The following is a 17688-nucleotide window of genomic DNA, read 5'->3' as shown; positions in this document are numbered from 1 at the left end:
GTTTAGATTTTACAATTAAACAAAATTGTATTTCTAGGTTTATAAAAGAGTGGTTAGGGTTTAAATTACACAATTAAACACAATTATATGTCGGTTTGAATTTATAAAAATGTAACTTGGATTTAAATGTTATAATTAAAAACTATAATATAATGTTTATAATTAAAATTGAATTATATACAGATTTTGTTTCTTTAATTAATAATTTGTTTTCTCAATTAAAAAGAGGTGAATAAAAGAGGTTCACCCCTTAGGGATGAACCCAAGAATTGTCCTAAAAACTCCAAAGAGAATTTAAGGAATGCTCTTAAACAATATAGAAATATTCTAAACCGTGCACTTGACTCACAAACGGTTATATATAAAAAAAAACACATGTCTTGAAAAGTGGGACTCGAAATGAGATAAGGTGACCCAGAAATTTCACAAATTTAAAACAGAATGAAAATAATATATTAGTTGATTAAATCATCAAGAAGAAGATGAGATGGGCCGGGGATTAATTGAATATTATGATCAGCAGGGGTTCCTATGGGGATTCTGAGGAGCAGGAGGAGGATTTACAAGAGGTTCAAGTGCTTTCACCACAATGCTCATGTCTGGTCTAAAATCTGGATCAGTACGCACACAAAGTGCAGCCACCGCGGCTAGCTGACCATTATATCGTACCATATTCATACATAGCAAAAATAAAATCAGACTCATGAAATGTTTTAGTTGTCATATAGAGATGAATGTGGACAACATAACTATCGCTTGTTTTCTTTGGCATTTGCAAGAAAAAGGTAAGAATTGAACTTTAATTCTAATGTTAACAGATAAATTAGTCTTCTATATTCTAAGCTAGAGTAATTCTTTAATGCTGCAATGAAACAATAAGAGGAAAAATCAATTTTATTGGATTAAGTACCTTGGCAACAGCTTCAAAAAGGTACTCTCCGAGTAGTCTTGGATCAACGCATTGCTCCACTTTGTCTTTGCTTAGTTTAGGGGTTGCCTAAGATAACATACAACATCTTTATCATTAATCAACATATATATTTCATTTCTCTGCTATCTTTTCCCACAAAATTTAGCTTTTTCCATTGTTGTTTTTAAAAAATTAGTTTCAAAATTATAGGCCAAAAAAGTTTTCTTTGAGGTTGTTGAATGTTTTAGAAGCTTTATCTAATCAATGCAAGCCAACAAGAATCTAATTATCTAAAGAAGAAAGAAAAGCTGCAATAAACATTACCCATCTCACTAGACTCTGCTCTCCCGGCGGTAAGGTAAAATCAATATCTTTACGACCTGTAAGGAGCTCCAGCAAAACAATCCCAAAACAGTACACATCACTCTTTGTGCTCAATGTTCCTGTCAGTGTGTATCTGACATAAATAACCCAAAATGTTTAAAGAAGACGTGTTAGCCTCTGGACTGAAAATCACTGTTCAAGATTGATAATACGTTACTCTGGAGCCCTATGGCCATAACTTCCTCCTATCATACAACCGGCTGAGGGAAAGCGAGCAGCCATGTTAATGACTTTATCAGAAAAATCTAAATCAGCAACCTTGGCAACATCATCATCGAACAGAAGTATGTTGCTGGATTTGATGTCTCGGTAGATAACCTGAGGGTTCACCTTCTTGTGCAAGTACTCAAGTCCTCTGACTGCACCAACAGAGATTTTGACTCTTTGTTCCCACGTCAAAAGAGGACCTCGTGGTGCTCCTTTGACACCTTTTCGACCTGCACCAAAAGAGACACCACATGCATTGCATAGTTTATGTCCTCTTGTATGTTAGTTTTCAGATGTGTATAATTGAGTAACTGATCCATTTCTGAGAAATGGTTTACATTAGCCACTCACCATGAAGAACATCATGAAGAGATCCATTAGGAGCAAATTCAAACGCAAGAACACGGAGAGGGCCATCAACACAATAACCCACAAGTGCAACAACATTGTCGTGTTAGAATTTTCTATATCATTAACAGAAAAAAGTAGTCAGACCTTTCCAAAGGAGTAGTTTGATGCTGGATCATTCAAACAAATGACACATACCTGGGAAAGAAATACTTGATCTGGCTGGTGACTGTGGTCAAGTTTCTTAATGACAGCTGCTTTACCGCTTTTAAGAACACCGTAAAACACTCTTCCGTTTGAACCTTCACCGATTGATGCCTCTGAACTATAGTTATCAGTTAAAGCTTTCAACTCATCCACTGGAATGGCTGGTACAGCAATAGGCTGCGTGTGAGTAACTAACCGGTTCGTGAATGAATCTGCTCTTTGATGGTGGCGTCCATTGTAACCTTTATAACAATAAAATCCCATTAACTTAGAAGACAAAAAACAGGACACTAATTAAGCAAAACACAGACAAGATAAGTGGTGCAGTTGAAATAGGTGAGCTACCTAAAGGATTATGTGCTTGCCTTGGTCCCGCGTCAACAGTGTTACGAAAATCCTCATTCCCACACCAACAAAACCAGCTCATTACACTCTTCTCCCACAGGAGCTAACTTAACTGTAATTGTATGCAGAAGACAAAATGTGTGAGCAAAACAGTTATAAAAAAAGAAACATATTTGAGCAGCTTCTCAAACTTATTTAACATACAGAGATATAGTTCAGACACAATAAACAGTTTGTACCAAACTTTATGCATGCACAATGACATGAACAAGATAATAAGTGTCAATAAACATTTGTGAAGAGTAAGATCTAGCCGCTTAATTATGGAAATGTATATTAGTATATATAAACAAGTAATAAAGACACAACAAACAGTTACGTTTTAAAACAAGATTTGGCTATCTAAGAAAAGAGAGTCAAGTGGAAAGACCTTAAGATCAATGATCTCTCTTTATATTACTCAACAGTCAAGAACAATACAATATAGGGTTTGCAATTTAGAGTCCCTAATCTCTCCTTAAGCCAGAGGCTCTCTCAACTAGCAAATGGTCAAAGAACTTATTTATACATACTATATGGTTAGCAAAACAAAAACTAGGAAACTGTTTCCAAAAGAAAGATATTATATCAATTCCTTCTATAAGATGCGGCATGATTCAACTTGTTAATTTTGTAATGGACAAAATGGTTTGACTCGAGAAAATTGAGCATATACACACAAACAGAATTATGAAAATTAACAAGAATTCACATACACGTAAAGTCGATATCAGAAGAACTGAAGAAAAACTTCGAAGGAGAGAAAAAAAAAAATTTGAAATTCTATGATGAGCGTAGAATCTTCGAGGGTTGTGTTACCCTCGTAGATGAGTATTTTGAAAATGTCTAATGATTGTCAAACCAATTTTTAAATAACTAGATGATGACCATGTCGCCTTTGTTGGTACTAACTTGGAACAAGTCTAAAATGGGTCATGAACTTAAAATATGCCTTCAGTGAATCATAGTCAAGATTTCCCAAACAACCAAAGTGTACAAGATCCTTTGTGTTAGAGCGTATCTTTGAGCGTATCTTTAAGCGCTGAGATCTGGTAAAAAAAGTTAGATCTAAAAAAATGTGTTGGGAGACGAATAAAAAATAAAAAATAAAAAATAAAGGAAAGAGAGGACGAAATGAGAAATTAAGCAAAACAGAAAGATGAAGGAAAAGGAATGTTTCTGGTTCAAATATGAGGCTATGAATGGCAATAAGTTTTTCATTGGTTTTTAGTTTTTAGATTTTGGTTTTTGGATTTTTGTTTTTAAATTTTTGGTTTTTGGTTTTTGCTGTATATTTAAAAATTAATAAATTAAAAAGTCAAAAATAAAAATTTACGCTGGAAAAAAAGGTTTTTTTCACAAAATCTCAAATTTATGGTTTTTAGTTTTTCTTTGAAATTTAGAAAAACCACTTAAAAACTAGTTTTCCTAATCTTTAGGGAATCCAATTTTTGAAAATCTTGAATGGTAAAGAAATAGATTTTCAAAAAATCAAAAACCAAAATCAACTTAAAAACTAGTTACCATTCAAGGCCTGAGTTTCCAAATGCAGAGATTATGTTTCTAACTAGGGTTGACCCGTGGTACACCACCAGACAAATTTTGTATTATAAAAATCATGTTTATCTTATATAGTTTTGTAAATTATTGACAGAAAAAATTGCTTTATTTCTAATATCAGTAAACCAAATAACTTTAAACCCAAAAACTAATAAAAGTATGAGAAGTGAAATTCAATGAAACACTGAAAACAAACAACTACAAAACAAAGTATAATACTTTTTCTCAATCTTGACATTAACATCCATCAGTTTTTTCTACATCATGAGTCTCCTCATCCTCATCTTCATTCTTTGATGAGATGTAACAATAATACAATATTAGATCTATATTATATTTATAAATATTACACTCTTTTTTTTCCTTGTGTTTATCGAGTTTGGTGTGATTAGTTATTGTGAATGAGAAGTATTTATAGTGTTTTAATTTAATGTTACAGTTTTATGTGAGGTAGAAATAATCTTGGTGAGCAAGTTTAATATCAAGATATATCAAGATTTGGGTATGTTTGAGTAGAGTTTAGAATGTAGTTAACGAATATATGCTACATACTATGAGTGTGAGTGTATTTATTGGATTTCCTTTTGAAATAAAATCCCTGATTAAAATTTGCCAAATTAAGAATACGCATATTTAATTGTGATATTCTAATTTTTGTTAGCGAATAAAATTTAATTATGTTTTCAAGGAATCTAAAATTAATAAGGAAATTAAGGTATAATTAATTGGTTTCTAGCTATAAATTACTTTCGAATTTATGCATAAACATAAATTTTATTTTAAAAGTTATTTATTTATTTTAAGTTTTTAATTTTCCTAAAATCTCGATAATAGTTATATAAGAGTAAGTAGGTGATTTATGCAAATAATTAATAGGGTTAATAACATATCATATTGTTAGACTGGTTGATGAAGCACAATTTCAAGCATAATCTTTTTTCAAAATAAATTAGTTGAATTTTATATTTCTTAATTGTTATTTTTTTTGAAATATAAAAATATATCTTAATTAATACATCTCAATTTTGTAAGTTAGTTTTAGTAATAGTTGGTGCTAATATATTAATTACGAAATTATTAAAACAAATAAACAAATATGCTTGGTAAATTTTCAGTATAAATTTGGGATTTTGTTTTGTCAAATCATTAATTTTAGACTATTAATTCGAAATTGTGTTGCTATATTTTTGGAAGTTGATGATTGGATAAAAATATGCATTACATGCGTAATTTATATTGTGAGATCTTACAAATTTACTTCTCTGAGATAATTAATGTTGATTTTACAGAAATTAATTAGGTTTTTGTTAAAACTGGAATATTACCATAACTTAAAAATCTTAATATAAACTACTAACTGAAAAAAAAACCTGACTAACATAATAAATAAGGATCCGATTTGTGATTTCGGGTTGTACATTTCAATTTAGAACCGACCCGTTTACAATGATTACCGAATTAACCTTAATGACATTTGATTAATTGTCTAAATATAAAGGCATTAATGGAAATCGTTTCCAAAAAAATTGTGACACAAAAATGTACTTCAAAAATGTTAAGATAGATTGGAAGATAGATGTCTCGGTATGAAACACTTGTAAAACAATTGTATTGGTCACTTTTTTTTTTTTTTTTTTTTTTTTTAACGTCTTGGTTTTTATTAATCAGAATTTGGTACATAGTCATGAAACAAACAGCTATGTAAATACAATGGAGGATAGAAAAAAAATTGAGCAGTTTGTGTTTGATGGTGAGCTGCTTTAGCTAACTTATCAGCAACATGATTACATTCTCTTTCAACAAGTAAGAATGAAATAAGTTAAAGTGATCCGCCCAACTGCGGATATCTACCAGGAGATGGTCCATGGTTATATTTGTAGATCGCTTGTGTAGAAGATCATCTAGCGCCTTACAATCACCTTCTAGGATTACATCACGGTAACCTCGACACCAGGTCAATTGGAGTGCATGTAGCAGTGCTATCCCTTCAGCTTCAGGAGGGGTTGATGCTTGTTTTAGTTTAGAGCTTCCAGATAGCAGATATGTTTCCCTTGCATCCCGTATTATCCACCCCGCCCCAATACTACCATTCTGATAAAGGAAGCTTCCATCAAAGTTTACCTTGATTGCATTGTCTGGAGGTGGTTTCCAACGGAATGTCTGAGTATTACGCAATGTAGCTGATCGCCGCCTCAAGATATTGGAGGTACATGTTGCTGTTAACCACTCTGTAACATCGTCCCTAGCCTTGTTGATTACCTCCCTCGGTTCCCAACTAACCTTGTTGAAGATGAGATCATTCCTTGATTTCCACAGTTGCCAACCAATCCAAAATGGTAAATGTTGTTGATCCACATCCATTGCCGAGTTATACATCAATAGTAGCGTGTTGATGTTTTCTTCAATGTTTGATGTAAAAGCTTGACCTAATGGTAGGCCGGATAGTCACTTTTTCTTATATTGACCGAGAAACTTGGAAAAAAAATAAGTTGGTCTTTAAAGAGATTCTGTTACGAAAAGATTATGTTAAAGTTCTTTTCGGTTTACAAGTTGGTCATAAAGAGATTTTGTTAGGCCATCTGCATTGGCAGAACAGTTTGGGTGTTCTTAGCCCAATAAAATGATAAATATATTGAACAGTGCCTATAGAACACTTTTTTAGTTCTTGATGTAGAACTGATCTTGGCTCAGTTCTAAGCTGACGTGACAAGCTGTGAATGGATACAATTTTTTGCAAACAATTTTTCACAAATTAAAAGAGGATTTGATTGAGAATATATGGAATAAATTTAGACATTAAACTATGTATTAATTAAATAAAATGTTTGTGTGCTTTAATTAAGTAATATGTTTGTTTGTTTTTTTTCTCTTTAATATTTTTTTTTGTTTCATAAAAATTTGGTATTGTATTTTGAATTTTAGTAAAAGTTTTATAAGTTTGTAATTTAAATGTTATTTTTAAAGTTTTTATAAATGTAATATGTTTAAGATTATTATATTATTAAATCTTATGATCTTAAACATGTTCTTCCAATAACAAACTTTTTAACAAAATATCTAAACTAATGATCTTACATTATTTTCATAATATTTTTACTCTAAGAACACCGAAAAGTGTTCCCCCAATAAAGATGCCTTTACGAGAAGAGTGTTTTGAGAAACATAGAAAATCAGGTGAAAACATGGGATCTTCTTCTACACCATTCTTATGATTCTTTGTCTCATCCTCAAATAACAATGTAACTCGTAACATGAATCTGCCACAATCCTCTAAAGTTACAGTATTAATTGTTTATTTTCTTATGGGTTTTAGTAGATTGGGATGATTTTGCGTCAATTTCCAAAGAGATTTGCGGATGGAGACTAGCTTCGATTGAAGCCATTGGATTCTTTGCAACAGTAATTTTATAGAGACTCCTTGATCAAAATATATCTCCCTCTGGTCTATTGAGATTTGCCTTACAAAACCTTCAGACAAACATTATTTCTGGATTCATAGTTAGCACTATTGTGAGGTATAACTACAAATACACTTATATGTGTTTGCAATATTTTGTAAAGTGAACAAGAAATAATAAAATGAGAGAGAGGGAGGAGCAGCCAAGAGAGAGAGAGACTTTGAGAGTCTTTTGGATGAAAGACAACTTATCATTTTACTCTTCTTACACAACTCCTTATTTATAGTACACTTACAAAAGACATGAGTCACACACCCATTAGTTTTGGTAATGACAAGTGTTAACACTACAAAGATTGTGTAACACTACATGGACAAGTGTAATGACATGTGTCTTGTGATGGAATAATCACACATGTGTTTTACAATACTCCTCCTTGATTATCCATCACCATTGACGAGTTACGTACTACCTCATTAAAAACCTTGTCACGGAAAAACCCATTGGGATAAAAACCATGACAAGGGAAAAAGAGTATAGTAACGTAATCTCCCCCTCGAAAAGATAGGTATAATCTTTCTTCACAAATCTCGTAGATGACACATTCCAATAATGTGAATATGCTTTCTTAATGTGGTAGTTGGAAGCGCCTTTGTGAATAGATCTGCTGCATTGTCACTTGAGCGGATATGTTGAATATCAACTTCCTTTTTTTGCTTGAGTTCTTGAGATTAGGAGAAAAATCTTGGAGGTATATGCTTTATTCTGTCGCTTTTGATGTAACCTTCTTTGATTTGGGCGACACAAGCAGCATTGTCTTCGAATAATGTTGTTGGCTCTTTCTTGGTGACTATTCCACTTGATTCTTGTATGTGGTTAGTCATTGATCTGAGCCATACACATTCCCTCGATGCTTCATGAAGAGCAATTATTTCTGCATGATTTGAGGAAATGGCGATGAAACACAATATGTTGGTGGTATGGATTGATGGATGTATGCAATGGTGAGATATGAAATGAATGGATGGCAGGGTGTTTCAATTTCCCTTATGCAATTGTAGTACAAGAGGTGTCAATCCAATCTGAGAGCTGTGAACAATCAAGATGTGTATATGAGCCTAAGTTAAGCCAAATATGCAAAGGATGTTTGTCACTAACAATCCTATTAATGAAATGTAAAGAACAGAAAGTAAAACTACTAGAACTAGATGCTGAATGTAAATGGAACAGAATGATTGTCACTAAAATAAAGCTAGAACAGAAATAGAAACTATACCAATGAACTAATGCAAGACAATAATGAACAGGAAAATAAGTAAATGCAACAGAAATGCAAATAGAATGAGACTAGAGATAAGACAGGATAACTACAAATCATAAACAAGAGTTCTGGGGATGAACTCGAGCAAGCACTCGATCGAGTGTAGATCGAGTGCAGGGTCGACCTGGACAAATCCGTGAAACAGAGCAATACAAGAAAAACAGAGCAACACAAGAACGAATCAAACAACAATCAAACAGCAGGATTAAGACTTAAAAATCAATAAACAAAGAAGGACTTGAGGAGGGATTCATGGGCTGGACTAATGAATGAGGTTATCACACTTTGGCCAACAAATCTCAAGCAAACTTTGAGCTAATCTCTAGACATACAAATCTAAGACAAGTTTAATCCACTCTCATGGCAAGAAACAATCAAACTCATGCATCCCTAGACTTGTTCTCACAAAGAAAAGAATCTACACAAGCAGGCATTAAGCAATATGTCTCATACCAAACAAGACCTCTAATCTCTTAGCAAGCCTAATGGTAAGCTCTAGATCTAGCCTTATCTATGCTCCTGAAACATTGGTGTGATGCTAAGATGCTTGAAATCAAACCCTAACCTCTCAGTTCAGGATTAGCATTAAGAACATCTAGCCTAGAAGAGATTCTACCACAATCAAGCTTGACCAAAGAAAACAAACCTCAAACACAACCCAGCCTAACCCATCCTCAAGATCCTAAGCTACTACTCACAAGAACACATGATGAACTTCAAAGTCATAAACCCAGAAAATACTGAAACTTGCATCAAATGAAAGATAAAACAAAGATCTATAACATTCAAGAAGGAATCAAACACGAATTCTTAATATCTTGAAAGTTATGAAACCAACAAAATCCAAGAATCTTATGTTTTCCCTCTTAAAAGAGTACAAGATCTAAAGAAATAAAAGTGCAAAAGGAATAATTCCCAAAAGGATAAAAACTAGGTTTCTGACTATTCTAAAAAGCTCGGCTCTTTGGTGGCTGCAGGTACAAGGCTTTATATAGGAGAAGAGGTGGAAGCCCTAAAAATACTAAAAGACAAAATAGTCAACGGCTCGGTCAACTCGACCCTGTGCTCGGTCGAGTGGCTGGTCGAGTTGGCTTTTCTTCTGCTTCCTCCACTCGGTCGAGTCCCTTTCTGCACACGGTCGAGTGTCTGGTCGAGTGTGGGGTCGAGTGGGACTCTGGATCTTGGTTCTTCAGCCTTAACTCTCTTGCTTTCCTTTCATGATTGCCTCACTTCTCCTCAGCATTGCTTCCATGCTCCTTAAGCTCCAAAATCACCTGATTATGCATGAAAAGATGCAAATGCAATGCAACTAAACTCTAATGCATGATTAGTGCTAAAGCTATGCAATAATGGTCAAAATGGATAGCAAAAGATGCAAAATATGTGAATAAACTAAGGGAAAACATGGTAAAATATATGAACATCAACACCCCCAAACTTAGTCTTTGCTTGCCCTCAAGCAAATAATCAAGACATAAGAAGGTAGGTGAGGTTTGAAAGTGGGATCTCAGCTCCTAAAGCTTGCAAATAGACCATCTAGAATTAATGTCCAAGTTACTAGTACTATGATGCAAGTTGAATGAGCTGTACTTAAAGATTTTAGACAAGCATATCACAACCTTTACTGATTTGAGCTTTAGATATCCACATGCATTCAAATCAACCATTTCCTTTAACATTCATTAATCAAGAACATTCAATTCTATGCAATGCTTAAACTCATTTGGCTTGGAGATAAAGGTTTAGAGACAATGATGGTCTCTTTTTAGAGTGGGGCTTATCAATATCAAGGTTCTCTCATAAAAATGGATTGAGCTTTAGAAGAATGCTAAAGGTAAGAACACTTAGACACATACAAGAACAAAACCTTGTCTACCCAAAGGCACCCAAAGTGTTTATCCTATCAATCTAAACTCAAATGATCCTAGTGCTACCCTTTAACTTCTTCTTTTCTCTTTCACCCTTTTCTCTTTTGGTTTTCAAGTCTTAGGAGAGGTTTCTTATTTGATCTTTCTAGTGGGATGGGGGTTCTTACTTATTTGCTATGGTTCTATTTTCTTCTTATTCTTAAGACATACAAGCTTTTTGCTAGACCTTTCTTTTCTTTCTTTTCTTTTCTTTTACTAGAACCATCTTCAATAATTTTTACTTCCCATCCTTTCACTAGACTTTGCTTAAACACATTCTTCTCTTAAAGACTCTAACCTTTTTCTTTCTCTTTTTCCTCTTTTCTTTTCAAAACAGCCAAGTCCCAAACCCAACAAGTGAACCACCTAGTCCTATCTAGTTTGAAAAATGCAAACTAGAACTACACAAGGCTTTAATCTTGTCAGTTCAAACCTAACACTTTCTACCAAGCTCAATCCCAAAAATAGGCCTCACACACACAAGAATAAACATGGCTTGAAAGAAGGGTTGGTTAAGGGGTAGGGAAACTGATTTCAATGGTTTAATCAGCTACTTCGATCAACAAGAATGGTAAAAAGGAGAAAGATGATCCAAATATGTATATGGTATCCATGAGTTTAAAGCAATGCACACTTTGATAATTGAAATTCAATATTAGGTTCTTATAAGTAGGAAATGGCTTCAAATCACAACATGCTTCAATTTAGACCAAATTCAATATAGGAATTCAAGGCTTGGTTAAATCTTATGCTTCTAACCACTCAACTAGCATCAAAGTACTATTAACTTGGGCATTGATTCTAGTCTAGTGAATAAGCAAGCTAACAAGGAAATACTCATCATAGATCCCTAATGCAAATATTATACAATCCTAAATGAAACATGCTAAACAAGATCCTAATATGCAATGCAAACTACATGAACACTCTTTTTTTATAAAGATTTTTGCAAAACTTTTTCAAATTTTTAGGGTTTTTCTATGCCTTAGATGCTATGCAAAAACTAATATGAGGATGCTAAAAATTTGAAATAAGAACACAAAACACAATGTCAAATGCTATCTCAAACCCTCCCCCAAACTTAAATCACACAGCCCTCTGTGTGAAAGAAATTTGTAAGAGGATTCAAGACCAAAAACAAAACACAATGTCAAATGCTATGGTATTTACAAGGGAAGGTGATAGTGGTACCTCAAGGATTGGAGAAGAAGTTGTCCACATCCTCTTGCATGCTGTCAAAGGTGTAGTTGGGGTCTTGTTGATCACTTGGAGATGGAGATTGGGGCAGCTCGACGACGGCGATCGACCGGCACTCGGTCGAGTGCGTGCTCGAGTGGGGGGGGGTCGAGCTGGACCGCGGATGCCAAAATTTTGAGCCTGCTGCTGGTAGAAATGCTGGTAGAGAGCTGGATCCATGAAGTATTGTGGTGGGATGGGAGGGTAGCCTGGATAGCCTGGATAAGCAGCTGGAGGTGGGAAACCATAAGGTGATCTGGGCTGGAACTCGGTCGAGTACGTCGGGGGTGCTCGGTCGAGTGGGCGCTCGAGTGACCCGGTCAAGTGCCTCGAAAACTGTTGTTCTCGGGTACTTGAGCTCATCTTCCTCTGATTTGGCTCATACATTGAAGCTCTAGCTGGTTCCAAAGGGTTTGCAACTCTTGAAAGTGCTTTAGTTGAGGTACTTCTCCTCAAAGGGCTTGATGGTGTAGGTGAAGAATTCCCACTCTTCAACTCAGCAATCTCCTTCTTTAAGCCCTTGATAGACTTAGCCATGCTGGTCACCTTCTTCTTCAGCTTATCAAACCTCTTCCCATGCCACTTGCTCCACTTTTGCAAAAGTGTCAACCTCTTGCTATTCTCCCTCACTCCTCTACTATCCCTTGGGTTGGGCTCATAATCCTCAAAGTAGAATTGGTCCTCCTCATCAGCCATTTGTGCATTTCCAGCTTCTTCAACTCTAGGTTGAACTGTCCCATCAAACAAGTACTCTTCAGCTGGCCAAAAGTCAATGTTGGCTCCTTCTTGAATGGTGGTGAGCTCTTGGTTGGGCAAGATGATCTGTTTCTTTCCAACTGTTGGGAGTTCAAAGTTGAAGATATGATTCCCTTGATGCATCTCCTTGGCTAGGATGAGAGTAGAGGTGAGGTAGCTTGAGTCAATCCATCTTGGTGAGACCTTTTCTCCTCTAAGTGGGACCTTGGCAGCTTGTAGAATTGGAGTAATGATGCCTCCAATGGTTAGTGCTCCTCTTGAGCCTTTGTTCTCCAACTTCTCAAGTATACCATGTGGTCTATGAGCACCATTGCAAGATCAGTCTCCACAGTGCTCCCAAGAATGATGGTTCCATCTCTTGCCTTGAGGATGATCCCATTGAGAGCCATGTCAATCATCTTAAGCTCTCCCTCATTGATATTCCCAGTTTCCTTCCTTGCAAAGAAGGTGTTGGCAAGAGCTTTGTGGAAGTATCTTAGGACTGGGCTCCTTATCGTTGAACTCTTGGAATTGGAGGATGAGTAGAGTTTGTTGTCCCCAATGGTTTCCCAAAAAGAATAAAGCTCCTCTCTTGGTATCATCAAGAATCTATTACTCCCAACTTCAAAACCAAACACATTGGCTATCTTCTTCATTGAAAGCTCATGCTTCTTCCCCTTGATTGTGAAAGAAATGTGACCAGCTCCAGCCTCAGCATCCTTCTTTGCATATGTATGCAGCTTGACAGTGGCTAGAAACTCACAACTTTCTTCTTTGTAGCCCTCCATGCAAAGCCTCATGAACTTGGTTAAGTTACTCTTCTCAAAAAGAAACTCCACATCTTCATCAATGGCTAGCTTTTCCCTGGTTTCCTTGTGAGGATATCTAGTCCCCAAGAACTCCATTCTCATGAAGGCTTCATACAACTGCCTCTTTGTCAACCCACAAGATTCTGCTTCTCCATCATCCTCTAGCTCTTCTTCCTCATATTCTTCCTCACTTTCACTTTCAATCTCCTCTTGTTCAACCTCAACTGCTGGCCTCTTCCCTTTGGCCTTGTGTCTCCTCATGAACTCATTAAGGGTTGGCTCCCTTTCTTCCTCACTTTCAGTCCTCTCAGGATCTTCCTCAACTGAATCACTCCTTGGATACGGCATCTGGCTCGATTGGTCAGCTCGACCACCACTCGGTCGAGTGCTAGCTCGAGTGGTGCGTCGAGTGGTTCTCCCAGATTTTCCTCTTGATTCAAGGCCATCATCACGACGTTCCATAGAGGTTGCAGCCGCTTGTTGAGATTTCCTGGTCATTCTTGAAGACATTTTTGAACAGAACTGAAGGGAATAGACTCAAAGCTCAAAGTTAATAGGTTAGTGACCCAAAAACTTGAAAGAACTAAGTTTGAGAAAAAGATGAACTTTGAGAGAGATTTTAAAACTTGAATTTAGTTGTTTTGAGCAAATGAGAGAGTGTGAGAGGTATAGGATCGTGCAAGTCCTATTTAAAGAAGCTAAGGGGACAAGGGGACAAGGGTGGAGCGTCCATACCATTCAAATTTGAAATGGGAATCTTTGACCTGCTTTTTGCTGCCACTCGACCCTACACTCGACTGTACACGGTCGAGCTCATTGACCAAATTTTGAAAATTCAAAATTTTCTTCTTGTTCTTCCCTCCACTCGATCGTGCTAGAGAAATGATGATCAAATGAGCCTTACTTCTTTGCCAACTCGGTCGAGTACCTCTCGTGGGCTGGTCGAGTGGGCTTGCGTTTCTCCTTCTCCAAGTCCAAATCTCTCCTTACCCATCTACACTTTTATTAAAAGGCCTGTCCAACACAAATATAAAAGAAAACACATCAAAACTACAAGGAAATTAAACCATATTTACAAAGGATACCTTAGGGACTTCCTCCCTAGTGAGCTTGTTTAAAGTCACTATGCTTGACTTTGGTTTCCTTCTTAGACTTGGTCTAGATACCAAGGAGGTGATGAAATCCTCCCTGGAACCTCTTGATCACTGTGAAGTTGATCCTTGATCACCTCACCCTTAACACACAAACCATACTTCTTCTTGATTTTGAGCCTTGGTCTTGCTTTCCTCAAAGACCTCTTGTTTAGCTTGACTTGGAGATCCTCAACCATATCAGTCAACTCTTGAACTGACCTCTTAAGCTTTTCCACAGAATCTTCTTGAAGAGAGGGCTCAGCTTTTGGAGTAGCCTTGTCACTTAAACCTTCTTGACCACCTTTGTCCTTGATAGTAAAAGGCTGATCATCAATGGTAGGAAGGTTGGTTGGGTTATAGATGTTGAACTTCATAGCTATACCCTCAGCAATGTTCAAGGTCACAAGACCTTCCTTGACATCAATGACTGCTCCAACAGTGGCTAAGAATGGCCTCCCAAGAATGATAGGATCTTCAGGCTCCTTGTCCATCTCTAGAACCACAAAATCAGTGTGAACCCTTGCTCTCCCTATCTTCACTGGAATGTTCTCCAACTTGCCAACCACATCTCTATTTGACCCATCAGCTAGGCATACATGAAGGTTGGTGGACTTGAAATCAGTGTGCCCAAGCTTTTGTGCTATGGAGTATGGCATCACACTGATTGATGCTCCCAAGTCACATAGGCATTGGTTGTAGTGGAGATAGCTAAGTGTGCAAGGCAGATAGAATGGCCCTGGATCCTTAAGCTTAATTGGGATGATCACTCCTCCAAGGTCCTCAAGATCCTTCTCATCTTGAGCTTGAGCCTTCTTCTTTGACAAATCAAGCAAAAAATCTCTATAAAGAGGATATGGTTCATACTGTTCCAAGGCAGGTCCTCTCTCCTCTTCTTGATAAGCAATGATGATCTCTTGAATGGCCATCACTTCTTCTTGTTTCTCAACCACAACCTCTTCCTTCAAAGCTTTCTCATCCTTTTGTTGCTTAGCCAACATCTCTTTTTTCTCAATTATTTCCCTTAATTCCTTGATCCTCTGTGCTTTGAAACATCCTGGGAATGGTAGAGGTGGTTTGTAAGCAGGAGGAATGTACTTAGCAGGTTTAACAGCTCCTGATCCTTCAGCTCGATCGACCACTCGATCAGGCACTCGGTCGAGTGCTGGCTCGAGTACCTGGTCGAGTGAAATGGCGGATTCAGATTTCTCTGCACAAACTTCACTCAAAGCTTCAATAACTGACCAATCCTCCCCATCTTGAACATCACTGTCCTCAGTGACTTCCTCATCAGAGATATGGATGGCTTTTGCAGTGAACTCCCTTGGATTTTGAACAGCTTTTCCAGGGAGTTGGTTTGGTTTAGGAGTAGAAGTAGAGGCAATGTTGCTCTCTATATACTTCACTCTAGAGTTGAGACTTTCAAACTTCATGTTCAGGTCATTATACTGGGATGTGAGCCTTTGATTCAACTCAGCAAACTGTTTGGCTTCCTCAATCTTTCCTTGTGTTTGCCCAATCAACAACTATTGTAGCATAGCTCTTAAGTCTTGTTCTTGGCCTTGGTTAGTCTGAAACCCTGGTGGGGGACACAACTGAGGCTGGAACACTTGATGTTGTTGTTTGGGGACATAGTTTTGTTGCTGTTGAGGCTGTTGAGGTGGATACACTTGATCTTGTGGATTGGCCACATTAGTGCTTCTATAGGAGAGGTTGTTGTTCTTGAACCCTCCTTGGTTGTAGCCTTTGAATCCACCTTGGTTTTGCACATAACAGAGCTCAGCATACTCATTCTCCCCTTCTTGAACTTGAACCTCTTCTTCACCAATGAAGTGAATGGATTTTTGTTGGCTAAGGAGGATCATATCAAGCTTCTCATTGACCATCTTCAAATCCTTCTTGTATTTGGCCTCTTGGTCAGTGGAGGTGGACCTTATGGTTCTGTCATATTCCTTATTATAGTTGCCATCTGACTGAGCAAGGTTCTCAACTAATTTCCATCCTTCTTCCACATTCTTGTTGAGGAAGTTGCCATTAGAGGCTGTGTCAAGAAGCATCCTGATCTTGGGAAGCACTCCTCTATACAATGTGCTAAGTAGTGACTCATTGCTGAAGCCATGGTGAGGACACTGAGTCTGAAATCCTTTGAACCTCTCCCAAGCTTCACAAAAGCTCTCATTGTTTCTTTGAGCAAACCCAGAAATTTCATTCCTCAATCTAGCAGTCCTTGCATTTGAGAAGAATTTTGCCAAGAAAGCCTTCTTGCAAGCATCCCATGTGGTTATTGCTCCAGTAGGAAGAGTCTTCTCCCAAAGGTGAGCCTTATCTCCAAGTGAAAATGGGAAGAGCCTCAACTTGAATCCATCCTCACTCACTCCATTAATCTTGGTAAGACCACAGATTCTATCAAATTCATCAAGGTGGTCTAGAGGATCCTCCATTGGCAATCCATGGAACTTGTTGGCTTGAATCATGGAGATCAATTCACTCTTGATCTCAAAGTTGTTGTTTGGCACTGTGAGAGGCACAATACCAGCTCTCTGGTTGTGTGTGTTGGGTGCATCTCCAGCACCAATGTTCCTTGGTCTTGGAACTGGATCTTGTTGCTCCATTATCACTTGATCTCCTTGCTGTTCTTGAACTACTCTTCTTCTCTGATTTCCCAAACCCTTTGGCAGCCTGTGTATGTTGTCAAGAGGTCTTTGAAGATTGTTTTTCCCCTTGGACCTTGTTTGCATCAACAGACTGAGATACTGACTCGAACAGGTGCACGGTCGAGCGCAGGCTCGAGTGAGTGGTCGAGTCGACTGGGAACTGGTGTCTATTTAGATACGCTGGCTGACTCGATCAAGTGCTCGATCACTACTCGGTCGAGTGGTGCTCGAGTGGGTGGTCGAGTGGTACCTAAAACTCAACACAGCCAAGCAAAAGAAGATTCGAGTTCAGCAACTTCACAAGTGTATAAACAAACTTAATCTTAGACTAATAATGATCCTAAATGTCACAAAAACACTCTCAAATGGGCAACATCGCCAAATTGAAACACAATATGTTGGTGGTATGGATTGATGGATGTATGCAATGGTGAGATATGAAATGAATGGATGGCAGGGTGTTTCAATTCCCCTTATGCAATTGTAGTACAAGAGGTG

The 17688-nt window shown here is 37.1% G+C and overlaps 1 protein-coding gene, 1 non-coding gene and 1 pseudogene across 3 annotated transcripts; 1 reads left to right on the top strand and 2 right to left on the bottom strand.

Annotated features, from left to right (window-relative positions):
- Positions 1–377: 377 nt before the first annotated feature.
- LOC104758121 (protein CYTOSOLIC ABA RECEPTOR KINASE 11-like) lies at positions 378–3601 on the bottom strand (annotated as a pseudogene). Its single transcript, XR_015586193.1, has 8 exons — positions 3353–3601; positions 2402–2513; positions 2044–2298; positions 1853–1996; positions 1452–1731; positions 1235–1367; positions 911–997; positions 378–651 (listed from the first exon to the last, which is right to left on the bottom strand). The product of XR_015586193.1 is annotated as a protein CYTOSOLIC ABA RECEPTOR KINASE 11-like (transcript).
- A 2163-nt stretch (positions 3602–5764) lies between these two features.
- LOC147924671 (uncharacterized) lies at positions 5765–6361 on the bottom strand. Its single transcript, XM_087496880.1, has one exon. The coding sequence runs from the start codon at positions 6359–6361 to the stop codon at positions 5765–5767; it is 597 nt and encodes a 198-aa protein (XP_087353006.1).
- A 10287-nt stretch (positions 6362–16648) lies between these two features.
- LOC147924670 (small nucleolar RNA R71) lies at positions 16649–16755 on the top strand. The gene has a single exon (XR_015587886.1). It is a non-coding gene; the product is annotated as a small nucleolar RNA R71 (small nucleolar RNA).
- The last annotated feature ends 933 nt before the right edge of the window (positions 16756–17688 follow it).

The sequence above is a fragment of the Camelina sativa genome, chromosome 17 (genome assembly GCF_030686135.1).
Source record: "Camelina sativa cultivar CO46 ecotype springtype chromosome 17, ASM3068613v1".
NCBI lineage: Eukaryota > Viridiplantae > Streptophyta > Magnoliopsida > Brassicales > Brassicaceae > Camelina > Camelina sativa.
Note: the sequence above shows the minus strand (reverse complement) of the source record. Positions and strands in the feature narration are given on the sequence as shown.

What these genes read in the sequence shown, in the direction of transcription:
- LOC147924671 (XM_087496880.1), bottom strand. Translation starts at nt 6,361, where the DNA reads ATGGATGTGGATCAACAACATTTACCATTTTGGATTGGTTGGCAACTG.